Source organism: Macrobrachium nipponense, chromosome 6 (assembly GCF_015104395.2).
Source record: "Macrobrachium nipponense isolate FS-2020 chromosome 6, ASM1510439v2, whole genome shotgun sequence".
Classification (NCBI taxonomy): Eukaryota; Metazoa; Arthropoda; class Malacostraca; order Decapoda; family Palaemonidae; genus Macrobrachium; species Macrobrachium nipponense.
This window is the reverse complement of record NC_061108.1, coordinates 62,998,365-63,012,266: the sequence shown is the minus strand read 5'-3', so window position 1 is coordinate 63,012,266 and position 13,902 is coordinate 62,998,365. Positions and strand designations below refer to the sequence as shown.

General features: G+C 38.4%; 1 protein-coding gene across 1 annotated transcript in view; it reads left to right on the top strand.

The window, feature by feature from the left end:
• Positions 1 to 13,902, top strand: part of LOC135216338 (WD repeat-containing protein 19-like) — a 927,827-nt gene that overhangs the window by 711,310 nt on the left and 202,615 nt on the right. Inside the window, 1 exon segment of the mRNA XM_064251544.1 lies at positions 3,558 to 3,733. Coding sequence (XP_064107614.1) covers positions 3,558 to 3,733 — 176 coding nt within the window.

The window sequence follows — 13,902 nt, the reverse complement described above, 5'->3', positions numbered from 1 at the left end:
GGGTTGGAGGAGAGGGGTGGTGTTAGGCGAAAGATAAAGAACCTTGATGAAAGAATACTCTGGTAGGATATCTTCCTCGAGGCCAGGAGGGTGAGCAGGGGCATTGTCCAACAAAAGCAGACATTTCAGAGGGAGGCACTTCTCTTCCAAGAATTTCTTCACTATCGGGCCGAAACACAGATTTACCCACTTGGTGAACAAAATTCTCATTACCCAGTCTTTTGCATTAGCCCTCCACATCACTGGAAGCTTCTCCTTCAGCACTTTGTGGGCCTTGAAGGCTCGAGGAGTCTCCGAATGATAGATAAGTAGGGGCTTCACCTTGCAATCCCCACTGGCGTTCGGACAAAGTGCGAGCGTAAGCCTGTCTTTCATAGGTTTATGCCCGGTAGCTTCTTCTCTTCCTCTATGATGTACGTCTGACGAGGCATTTTTTTCCAAAAAAGGCCAGTCTCATCACAGTTGAAGACTTGCTGAGAACTGTAGCCTTCGTTGAGAGTCATCTCATCGAACGTCTTAATAAAGGCTTCGGCCGCTTTTGTGTCCGAGCTGGCAACCTCCCCATGCTGCACCACCAAATGGAACCTCCCCATGCTGCACCACCAAATGGATGCCAGTCCGTTTCCGGAATTTTTCAAACCACCCATGAGAAGCCTTGAAGTCTGGGGTTGGCGTCGATGTCCCTTCTCCTCCGTCGTCTTCAGCCTGGGCAATCAAATTGCCGAAACTAGCGCTGGCCTTGTGGGAGATTCCCGTCTCGGTTATCGTATCGCCAGCGATTTATTTGTCTTTTATCCATAGAAGAAGCAGCCTCTCCATGTCATCATGCAAATGGTTTTTGCATTAGCCCTGCACATCACTGGAAACTTCTCCTTTAACACTTTGTGGGCCTTGAAGGCTCGAGGAGTCTCCGAATGATAGACAGGTAGGGGCTTCACCTTTCAATCCCCACTGGCGTTCGGACAAAGTGCGAGCGTAAGCCTGTCTTTCATAGGCTTATGCCTGGGTAGCTTCTTCTCTTCCTCCATGATGTACGATCTGACGAGGCATTTTTTTTCCAAAAAAGGCCAGTCTCATCACAGTTGAAGACTTGCTGAGAACTTTAGCCTTTGTTGAGAGTCATTTTGTCAAATGTCTTAATAAAGGCTTCGGCCGCTTTCGTGTCCGAGCTGGCAGCCTCCCCATGCCGCACCACCGAATGGATGCCAGTCCATTTCCAGAATTTTTCAAACCACCCATGAGAAACTTTTGAAGTCTGGGGTTGGCGTCGATGTCCCTTCTCCTCCATCGTCTTCGGCCTGGGCAATCAAATCGCCGAAACTGCGCTGGCCTTGTGGCAGATTGAGGTCTCGGTTATTGTATCACTAGCGATTTCTTTGTCTTTTATCCATAGAAGAAGCAGCCTCTCCATCTCATCGGGCACGTGGCACCTCTTGTTGGACAAAATAGTCTTGCCCTTGGAAGGTGTAGCTGCTTTGATGGCTTCCTTCTGCTTAAGGATGGTGCCTATTGTCGACGGATTTCGGCCGTATTCCTTAGCGATCACACTCAACCGCATGCCAGCTTCATACTTCTTGATAATCCACATTTTTGTCTCCATAGAAAGCATCCTCTTCTTTTCGTGAACTTCAGCAACTTTCTTGGGACCCATGACTATACTGTAAGTAATTAAGTTATGTAGTATACTAATCAAGTTCTCACACAACACGATAAAGTAGTAAAACGAAATCACTAACACGAATTTACATTAACAAACGAAATAGTATATTTGAACGAACGAATTTCGCATGTGTACGATAATGCTGGGGTGAAGCAGTGGCCGAAGAAGAACGCCTTTACGTAGAGGACGATGGGAGAGATGGTGACCAATAGGAGAGGCAGGATCTTGTGGCGTTGACTAGCATCAGGAACCAATGGGATAGTGGGAGGATGGTGGTGAGTCTACTCAGTTGGCGGTGCGCGAGTTTTAAAATTGTTCTCGGCGGTCCTGGCAAATCTCGGGTCTTTACAGCAACAACCTTTCGTAACCTGAATGATTTTTGTATGTAGAGCCAAAAAAATTTTCGTATTTGCTTTCGTAACTTTAATTTTATGTAAGCTGGGACTTTCGTATGTCAAGGTACCACTGTATTCTACATATTAAGTGCGTGAACCTATAAATTTACTGTACAGTGTTTTTTCTCGATCTTTAACAATTAGGCGTGATCCTATAAATATACTGTACAGTGTTTTTCTCTCTCTTTAACAATTAGGCCAATTTGGTTAATTTAGAATTTCATGCTAAATTAACTAAATTGAAAATTACTTGAATTGTTTCCATGTTAATTAGGTATTAGCATAAGTAAATTAATGGATTTGTTCACCGAATGGATGTATACAAAGTAGAATTACGATTTTGTTTTGTAAGTACAAACCATATGCCACTCTCCCAGCCCCTTAGACTGGATTAAAAGTAATATTGATTAGTGTAGACTTGGAGAAGAAGTGATGGTGATGATAAAATGGATTCTCTTTGGCAATGCTTCGTCTCATATAACATACTCACCCTTGAATAATTTTCCAGTTGGAGTGCAACACATGTATTATGGTAGGTTTTAACTAGAAAGCCATTTTTCAGTAGTTTTCGTGACTGCTTGAACGAGCTAAGAAATTTAATTTACTTGGCATGTGGAAATATGCTAAAATGAGGCATATTTGTGACCTATATTATATCAAGTGTGTTGCAATATGTTTATAAGAAATTGAATTGATAGAAAAATCTATGTATTTTACATTTGTGTTTAGTTCTACATTCAGTATACTCATTGACTAACTGATTTTGTGGAATTTTCTTAAAGTTTTCTGTATTTTATCTTTTGTTCAGGATTTGGAGGTGTGTTGTATATAATATCTATTCTCTTGATATATCTAGAATATATGTATTTTTAGTGAATAATCCTAGAATTTTCACATATTTGTGTATAACTTATCGGTTATGAGTTGCAGTGGTTTTTCACACTACCCTTTTAAGTTTACTGAAATCTGCTTGTCATTAAACTAAAAGTTTTTTATGCAAAATAGCATGCAATTGTAAGATGCTCTTCACCTGATATACTATATTAGTTAATTGATATACAGTGGACCCCCCGTATTCGTGTTCTCCAGATTCGCGGACTCACACATTCGCGGATTTCTCTGGGGAACGTTTCCCTGCATTATTCGCGGAAAATTCGCGCATTCGCGGTATTTTCCTATGATAAATATCCACAAATTCCTGGTTTCTTTGATGAATTTCATTATAAAATGCGCTTTTTGTGATAAAACTATTAAAAAAACCAAGTATGAAAATTTTTAGTGGGTTTTTCTTGAGTTTTAACTAACAAAATAGGGTGTTTTTAAGCATTTTCATAGGGGTTCCAAACATTCGCGGGTTCTAACTATTCACGGGGGGTCTGGTACGCATCCCCCGCGAATACGGGGGGACCACTGTAGTTCATTTTTCAATTTAGATACCAACTCAAATATAGCTCTTCTATTTATACTTTTGTGTCCTCAACTTACTAATTTCTTTCATTCAGTATGCAAAGGCAAAGGAGGCTGAAGGGCACTACCGTGAGGCAGCAACTTATTATGAATCTGCTCATGACTATGAATCTGTGATTCGTCTACTTCTCCACAACCTTAACTCCCCAGAGGAGGCTGTCAGGATTGTACGGGAAACAAAGAGTGTGGAAGGTGCTAGGATGGTTGCAAGGTAATAGAAGTAGTTTGTAATTTAATTACTATATTTGTGGAGACCATATTTGGTAAGAAAATCCCTGTATTGGGTACTAACAATTTCACTTGAGTAGTACCCTATAGATTGTGCTTGATTCTTTCCAGTTTCCCCTTGCCCCAAGCAGGATTCCTTTCTCCTTTTACTGTTTTTCTATTCCCTTTGCTCCCTCCTTGTTAAGAAACCAGACGTCTTTATCCTCTTCTTATATAAGAGATATTATAACATTGTATTATATTTAGTAGTCTTATTACCTACACTATAATAATGATGTGTAGTTATGGTGACGAATTCTCCTATTAGTTGTCAGTTCCATTCTCTGTTTAGTGTAAATGGTATTTATTTTTTAATGCAGAATTTGAAAAGAAATCTCAGTTTCAACTGACTGGTTCACAAAGGTGCTTTGGAATTCAGTTGGAATTTTGTTGGATAAAATTGAATGGTTTAAGAGAGAATTTTTATCAGAAATATTTTTATCAGATTTTTATAGTGTTTGTCAGTTATAAAGAAAACCATCTTTATCTAAGACCGCATTGATATGTCAAAAGTAAATTTTTTGCCATTTCCTCAATGTTAAGCTACTGAGAATTATCATCCTCCCTTTAAGCTGCCCTCTCTTAGACTGGTTTTGTACACTGTGATTGTTGTCTTTTTCATATATAACTGGTTTTATTATGTGTTGAATGATGTTCTTTTATCAAGATTTCTTATCCATACCTTCAGTGATAATTTTAATGATGAACTGGAGAAATCTGACATTACCAAACTTTTCCTTATTATTCATAATCACAGACAAACAATGTTTCAAACTTCTCTGAGCTTGTAATTATTTTTAGATGAAAAGGAAGTGAAATGGTGGAGAAAATGCTGGATAGTAATATGGGTAGCATTTTACGATGGAAAATAAACAGAGATGTAGGAAGAAACTTGTTCTGTTGTATATGTACAGATGTGCCCACATAATTAATTTGGACAGTTAGGAACTTATACCTTGCGATGAGGTTTGTTTTCTCTCACCAGTCGTATTCAGTAACATAGTGATTGCTTCCTGTAACTTTAGCTCTCAAGATGGTGAATGAAGGGTACAGGCCATTCCACTGATTGTTTATTCCTGGTTGTAGCACAGGCGTATCAGGTTTTTTTTTGTCTTAGTGTGTCAGAAATTCATCTCTTTCCCAGTCAAAAGACTATGAACCATTGGTCTCTGTTGGTCAAAGTAGGATGATCCCTTGTCCAAATTCTGTACCTTTTCTTCAGGGAAGTGGGAGGGTTTTAAGGACTCGACAGTGACTACCAAAAATAGGTTTTTCTTATGTCAAAACCTGTTTTTTTATAGTGTAGTCATTTGTTTTGTCCTCAAAGAACTATACAAAAAACTGACAGTTGACAAGAGGCTTAAGCTCTCAAAAGTTTAATCCCAACAACCCAGAGAGAAAACTAAAACATTTCTGGACAAAGGTCAAGCCACAAGTTTTGATAGCAAACAACAAGAAACTAAACAATAACTTATGTTTTTAGGGTGAAGTTCTGTAGTGACTTACTTAAGTATGCTGGGTCTAGTTGCAGTCTTGTCCCACCTTGCCAGCGATAGTCAGCATACCCACCTGTTAGGAGGACCCCAGGTTTTCCGCCGTAGCGCCTATGAAGTCGGGACTAACCATACCGCCTACTGATACACAGTGTAGTTGAATTTGTTCGAGCTCATAACACTAATGTTTTAAGAATACTCTCTCATGACCACCCTGTAGGTTCAGAGACCTTTTCGAAAGACATTTCTGAAGAAGGACAACAACATACTTCCTTTCCTAATATCATGCGACCTATGAAAGGAGTGTGGGTTTGCCTTTTTAATGAGTGACTCTAAAATTATTTGTAGCCCTTGTAGAAGAGTGGTTTATTCATGTTATGTGAGAAAATCAGACCTTTTAGAATGTTTGCCATGACTTCTAGGTAAACCTTAAGTGCTAGAACTGGACATAATGGTTTTTTCTGCTAAATTGAGTTTTCTTACAAGATGTCCTTCGTAAAGGATCCTCATTTTTGGCCAGGAATAATAGACCAGGGGACAATGATAATTGATTATCAGCAGTTTGTGTGATATATTGTCCCAGTCTAAGGAAGTCCATTCACTAATACGGGCTCCTGATGCTAATGTGATCAGGAGGCTGCCCTTTTGTAGCAAGTGAGCTATAGTTGTTTTGGGTCCGCTGAATTGAGGGTTAGATAGAAGTCTAAGTACAGGCATTCCCCACCTTACGACGGGTTCGGCTTACGACGTTGTGAGGTTACAACGATTTTCAATTATATTATTTCCAGGGTTACGGCGCTTACTATGTTGATGTGACGGAAGAAATATGACCCCAAAAAATGCAAAGTAAACAATAGTTAAAGGTTTTTTTTATGAAAAATGCAATAAAAATGCAGTTTACATAGTTTTTAATACACCTGAAGCATTAAAAGTAAGGTTTTCTTAGGATTTTTATGATTTTCTGACCGATTTTCAGCTTACAACACGTCTCAAGAATGGAACCCCCGTTGTAAGGCGGGGACTGCTCATCTTGATTAGGGACCAAATAATTGGAAGTTTTTCGGGAGTGGGTCTTTGTAGAGCAAAAGACCACAGAAGGGAAGTGACAAATTCTATGCTGGAGTCGATCCTGAATCCATAAAGCAATGGTTCTGTTAATGCTGCCTTGTATGCCATGAGTGTTGCAACTGCAAGAAATTTCGACTGGGGTCTCGGTGTAGATATTATCTAACCATACCTTCTTTACAGAATGGTATTGCCGGATAGATGATGTCTGTAATTTTTGCACTAGGTACCCAACAATGTTAGGTAGGTAATATTTAAAAAAATCCAAAAGTGATGGTCATGGCCCAGAAAGGAGGATGCGTAAACAACTTTCCTTCCTACTTTCAGAGGTAGAACAGTGGACGATAGTGGAATTGATCTTTTCACCCTCTGTTGAAGTAATAGGAACCAATGCCTGTTTGCCCAATGTCAAGCTATTAATTAATATGGTCCGTTAAAAGTTAGGGGTTTGTTCGAAACCTACGAAATCTGGGACAGTGAAGGAAAAAGATATATTGTCCTCCACTTGTTCCAGTCTTGTATGAAAGCATCTCTTGCTGTTGCTTGACTATCCAAGTTCAGAGACACTTATGCTGGGAGTTTGTGATTCTTGTATGTTGCGAACAGGTCCACTTCCGGTTGTGGAAGCATGTTGGCTATTTGAAAAGAGTGGTTGTCTAACGTCCACTCCGTTGAGACTCGTTTTCCTTGATAGAGGGTCTGCTATTACATTGAGAAACTGAGGTGAATAGCAGACAGATGCTACTACTTTACTTGTGCCACCTGAAGGAGGTGAGTGTGACAGTGATTTTTTAATGCAGGACATTGCAGTTGTGTTGTCCAGAACCAACAGAATTTGTCTTTTCTGGAGGTTTGAGTTTTTTGAGAGATAAAAAGACAGCCATCAGCTCCAGGAAATTGATAAGAAAATTCTTCAGAGTAGCTGACCACCTCTCTGGCACCTGACGATCCTCCTAATGTCTGCCCCAACTTGTCAACGAGGTATCTGTATGTATTGTCACTCTTTCAGAAGGAGTCAAGGTGACCTGTTCCACCGGAGATTCCTTCTGGGTCCAAGGCCGAAGTATCTCCCCAACTTTCTGATTGTTTTGGTCTCGCATCTTTTTTCTTGTTTGTGGTAACCAAAGTTTGTTCATGTTTTTTAATTGCAATCTGAGTATTGGATCTATATTACTGATGCAAACTGCAGCAGACCCATCATACGTTCTAATTGCCATCTGGAAACTCTGGGCTGTGCCAGGAACCTTTTGAGGTTTTTCCTTATTCTGTTTTGTTGGGGAGAGACAACAGGCCCTGAAGAGCATCCCAAAACTGTCTCAGTCACTGAAAGCATCTGCTGGGCGTGAGGCAGGATTTTTATCATGCATTGTAAAACCTTTTGACTGGAGTCTGTTGACCACTGCTCTTAGGTTTTCCAATCACCTTTCTTGTGGACCCCCAGTCATCTAGGTAAGCTATTAGTTGTATTCCTTTTTTTCTGAGTTTCCATACAACTACCATTACTAATTTTGTAAAAATTGTTGGGGCAATGTTTAGTCCAAAAGTCATGACTTTGAACCTGTATATGTTTCTCTATCCAGAACCTTAGGAAGGGGTGGAATGGAGCGGTAATAGGGACATACCAGTATGCATCTTTCAGATTTAGAGAAACTATCCAAGTCCCTTTTCAAATGATTGAACGTACTTTGGCAAAGGTAGTCATCTGAACCTTTTGGCAAACAATGTGTTTATTCAGTGTTGATAGGTCGAGGATCACTCTTCGTTCTGAGGAATCTTTTTTAGGGAACACTGAAGATACATGCTTGGTGGCAGATATATGCATGTTTCTCAATGTCTCCCTTTATCAGGGCCTTCTGCGCTTAATCTTCTAGAGAGGGGTCTAGTTTTTTAAAGTGTACCCCTTTTAAGGAAGGGGGATGGGGAATGAGACTATTTCCACCTCAGCCCATTGAAAATAATGCTGTGTCCTCAAGGGGAAGACTTCCATTCCCTGTGGTGTCTGAAACTAACCCCTGACCCAACAATCCCTATTAGTGTCCCCTTTTCCTCTACCTTTTCTCTTTAAAGGCATTCCTGGCATTGCTTTTCCTTTTCCCCTTTGAAGGGAGCTGTCCCTTCTGACTACTTACCTGTTTATGAGGAAAACTTTTGGAGGTAACTGAAGGCTTACATGATTTCTGATCAAAGTGGGCCTTTTTTGAATTAGGTAAAGGGATTTTTTCATTTTGTTCCCCAAAGTCCCTTTTCCCAGAAGAGCGTACGATGTACACGTTTGTTGGTGTGCTTGCTTGGTGAGTTGAATTACAGCAGAATCCTCAATTAGGTCCTTACAGAAGGGGTTAGACTGTAACAAAGCAGTCACATTGGGAAGTGATTTGTTGGAGCCTTTCAATGTTTCTATTCGTTCTTTTATTTGCCACTTTAAAAAGTCATAGAGTGCTTCCTATAGAGTTCTCCTAAGACTCTTGGCCACAACAGCAGAAATTGTTTTGGATGCTTCTGGAAGCATTTAGGTGGCAACTTATAGCAAGGTGGAAGAGGTTAAGATATTAAGGTGTGTCCTAGATTGGAATTCTGATGAAGCTGTATCATCTGAGATTTTTCTTATAGGAGTCCCAAATTGCTGAGTAACTACAACTAAGGGGAACTTTTTCCTTTCAAAGGGGAGTCGAAGGATTGCCCATTGCTTGGTGGAATTTGTAGAAACCGGGAGGATTGTGGCAACTGGTTTTAATTTTGCTATTGCCTCCCGTTTTCTAGTTACTAATAGTTTTGGAAGTCTGTCTTCACATGGTTAATTATTTTAAAAGCAAAGTACCCCATACTTGGTGAGCAAGTTGCATTTTATTCATAAAGGGAGTATAGATTCATTTTCTGTTGGCCTGGTAAAGGATGTCATCTATAGCTTTTAACGCTATATTCCCAGGTAAGAGAAGAGTTTCCTTTTCAGGTTTCTCCATGTCTGGTGAAGGTGGTATTAGGCTCCATTCTGTATTACGGAATGCTGCCCTGTCTCTAAACTACACATATATAATTTTGATCATGTTTTTTATCTAATTCATTAATTAAATACTTACCATCAGGAGAGATAATGCACATTGAGGCAGTTCGCCAAGGATTATCATTATCACCAGGGGAGTATATTGGAGCCTCTGTTTTATTTTGATCTGAAGTTTTGTAGTCTGAACTGGCCATTTTGTTGGTTCGAGATAGAATTCTAACCTTAGACCTTGTTTGGTCAGAATTTGTTTCCACTCTCCCTTTTAGGTTGCAAGATGCAGTACTTTTATACTTTGGTGTGTACATCACTGACTTATTTTTTAAATTTCATGTTCGGAATCATACAGTATGTCCATAACATATTCCCGTCATGTAGAAGGGCATCTTTGAAGTTACTCATAATTTCCTTACGGAATTGATCAAATGCTGCAAACTGTGTATCCCTTTTAGGGAGCCTGCATACTCTGACTGAACATCCATAGCTGAACTGTAACTGCCTGTTACCCAGAGGACAGAGGTCCTGGGTGAGTTATTGTAACCTTCTGAAAATGTAGTCATTTCAATTCGGGTTAGGTGGATTCTTGTATCTCTTTTTGGGGGAAAGAGCCTGTTCAGCTTCTGAAGGCTGCAAGGAAGAATGAATTCCGTCTGGAAGGTTTCACCCGTGGTTAGCTGAAAGTTGTGTCCCTGATCCTTTTAGGTTCAGTAAGGTCATTCTGGTAGCGATGTCAATGTCATATTCTTTTGTAAGAAAAGACCTTCAATTGAAGATTCTTCTATTTCCTCCGCAGGATTAACCTGGAAGGCATTAGGGACTGATGTTACTGGGTTTTGGTCCAAACTCGGATCTTCTGACAAAGGGTTAAATGTTTGCTGCCGGATTTTTGTTGGATAGATATAAACTCCCCCTTCCTGACCCTTGCTGAGCCCTAAGACCCATTGAGACAGCTTAAAATGAGCTGTTTCATCCTTAAAAGTTGCTGCCAGGAGCATACTACAAATTTTCCACATATCTGGTAACCAAGCAATTTTGTCTTGTTTTTTACAAGGACTATGCTCATGGCAGGTGGTATGGGCTGCACCCACTGGCAAAAAGCCAACTGAGCAACTTCCTACAGAACACTTGAGTTGATGGTTATGTCTAATGGCAGCCAGTAGTGAAAAAGCAAGTTGTTATCAGAAACTGACAAGTATAAATTATTTTTCAAAAAGGGACACTTCTGTAAATCCATGTATCATTAGTATATTCCATCTTACAGGTTTTAATTGCAAGTGTGTATAAGCATAAAGGATTTCTTAGAGGGTTCTCACTTAACCTTTTCTAAGCCACTTCTTATTCTAGGCTTATTTAAAACCTAAGGATATAAACTGTACAGATAAGATTAGAGAAAATACCCCAGTCTTTTTGAGTCCATTATCACTATTTACAACTCCTTGTGGGCCCTCTTTTACGAGACAGTCGCAAATTCTACAAAGTTATACATGATTTTCATATAAATAAATTTATTTTATTTCGCAAAATTACATTTATAGCTCACACAATATCAAAACAGATAAAATATAAAATTAGTAACAAATTTACCGAGAATGAAGATTTTGGGATTTATACATGTTTTTTCTAATATTTCTTTGCACTTTTCTTTGCAAAATTACATTTATAACTGACATACTATCATAAAAGATAAGCTAAAACCAATTGCAACCCCTTGGTATATTCCTGAGCAAACTTACAAAAAGACATCTTGAAGTCAAGTTGCCAACTAACTCTCTCATGAGCCACCCCAGTGGATTTTAGCCAGTTTAAAAGTTGCCATTAGTGAATTCATGGGCTATAGCAGTAATGGCACCTCTTTCCCGCCTGATTACCCCAAATCAATGGCATGTAATACTGTTACTCACCATGATTCAATCCGTCCACCACCCAAAATCTGTTATTGTTACTCATGAGGATGTCTGTCCATTAAGGGTTAAAATGTAACATTTAAAAATTTCTTATAGTACAAAGATATTAACTAATAAAGCTTCAGTAAATGCTTTTGAATATAATTAAAGAACAAAAACATGTAAAGAGGTCATTAGTATATTCTTTCGAACACAATTACAGAAAACAAATGTAAATTATGTTTATCCCTTAAATAGCTACTTTCCAGTAAGTGTTTTTTCTGGCCAATTTCGGTTCATGATTGCTATCCTCATCCTGATATTTAGTGTAACTCCTCACATACGCTGATAACTCTGTTCACACATGACATTACTAGTTACTTCTCATTCTAGGCCTATGCAACTCCCATTAAACCAATTCATTTGTAAAAATAAAATGTATCCCCAATATTTTCCTCTGGTATATACTGTCTGGATTCTATTTCATATTTGTAAATTGCACCCCCTTCCCTACACCAGCCCAATAACTTGAGAATTTTGTTAAGGAATGAATATATAGTTTTTTTTGGTTAATATCTTGAATACTTAAATAATAATAATACATTGACATTTCATTCTTAACCACTGTAATACATGCTTATTGTAGGCAAGATAAAACCATAATCACAACTAAAACAAATTTTGTTTTGCAACAAAGAAGATATCAGTGTAAAAGAAAGCATCTGTAAATGAAGTTAAATATTCTCCTTCTGATTTACTAAATAAGACAAATTTTACACTTTCATTCTGCTTGCCTTAGCAGCACCAAGCTTGTCGATTACATCATCAAAATTAATATTCTTTACATATTCATTTTCTATAGAAATTAAAGCATGACTGTTCAATCTTGCATGGCTCATTGTTGATCGAAGATAATCCTTTAAAAGCTTTAGCTTAGAGAAGCCTCTTTCGCATGATGCTACTGATACACAAATTGTTAAAAAGAGTCATGCGCAGAGATAAATTTGGCAAGGATTCTCCAAAGCCCCATGTGACGATGAACTTGAGAAACTGTAAGATCATCCAAGTGTTTGCTTCTTCAGTCGTGGTTTTGGCGGCCTCCAGGTGTCTTCTGAGTCGCATCATTTCCACTGACTTCCTCTTCTGGAATTTCATTAAAGATCTTAGACATGCTTGAGTTGCTTTCCTGAAGTTGTTCTTTATTTACAGAGAGCAAGGTGTGTGGCTGAATGGCTGCAAATGTTGACAGCACATTATCCATGGCCTCTGATCGAACATTCATTTCTTGACTAAACTTATCTATACATTCAAACATTGACCTCCTCATTTCCTCTTGCAATGTTAGTCCACTATCCCTAGCAAGCTCTCCAGGCATTCTTTTCTTTATTCTTCCTCGTCTTTCCATGGATATCCCCATTACTTCACATAATTGACTTGCATACACAATTGCTTTCTCTTCAATTTCATTGTGCTGACTTCTAAGGAACAATTTCAAACCTTTGATCTTTACACAGCATTTCTCCAAGCTTATTCCGTCTGTTTGCAAATATGTTTGTGTGAGGTCCACCCTTCAGCATAATCACAGCATTCAAATGTGAATATATAAGCGAAAAGACAAAGAAATAAGAATAGCATACCTTAGTGAGACACGTGACACACTTGTTTACATTAAGCATATGGTATAAAGAAAACAGGTGATTTCTGCCTCAGAAAATAATAATAATAATAATAATAATAATAATAATAATAATAATAATAATAATAATAAAATAATAATAATTTAAAACGTCAAACGGAGGAATTGGATATAATCTATGAGCCTTTATGACACCCCCCATTAAGCTTTCACTCTAGACGAACCGCCCCCATTTAGTACGCCACTGATCCAAAGCAGTCTCCTCAACATTCTACGTCAGGTATGCCAACCAAACCAAATGCGGCAAAGCATTTCACCACACTTCAGAAAACCGGACTGTATTTAGTTTAAGGAAATTATAAATCATATATTTTTTTTATAATTATACCTTATTTGCTAACTTAAAATAACATTCTTTCTTTTAACAGAAAGATCTTTAAAGAGGTGATAATCTGATAACATTAGATGTGCCAAACACTACCCACTTAGGTATCTTTTATCAGAAAGCTCTTATACACATGGTACTCTGTTAACACGATTGAACTAAATACATAAAAGCCTGCATAAAGCAAGGAATTTTCTTGCAGTTTTATTTTTACTGGGTTTAATTGATTCTTCTTTACATATTATAAAACAATTTCTCAAATTAAGTAAGATACGAACCGTAAAAAAGGAAATAGAATCTGAATGATAGCTTTTTTATAAAGTGATGCGGTGTTAAATATCATAATTGTACTTTTCGTGGATTATGTTTTATCCCCATCTAACTTCAAATTCATGAACTGTTTCTTTTTTCAAGTGTTCACCTCATAAAAGACTAAATCCTGACAATGGGTCTAAACTATAATGGCGAGTAAGTGCGACTCAGCTTCTCTCTCTACTACTACTACTACTACTACTACTACTACTACTACTACTACTACTACTACTACTACTACTACTACTACTATTAGCCTCTTATAATAGAGTACTTACCATTACCTAGTGTGACGCATCACCACCACTTCCTGGACCACTTGTCTGTTTTTGCTCCCTAAG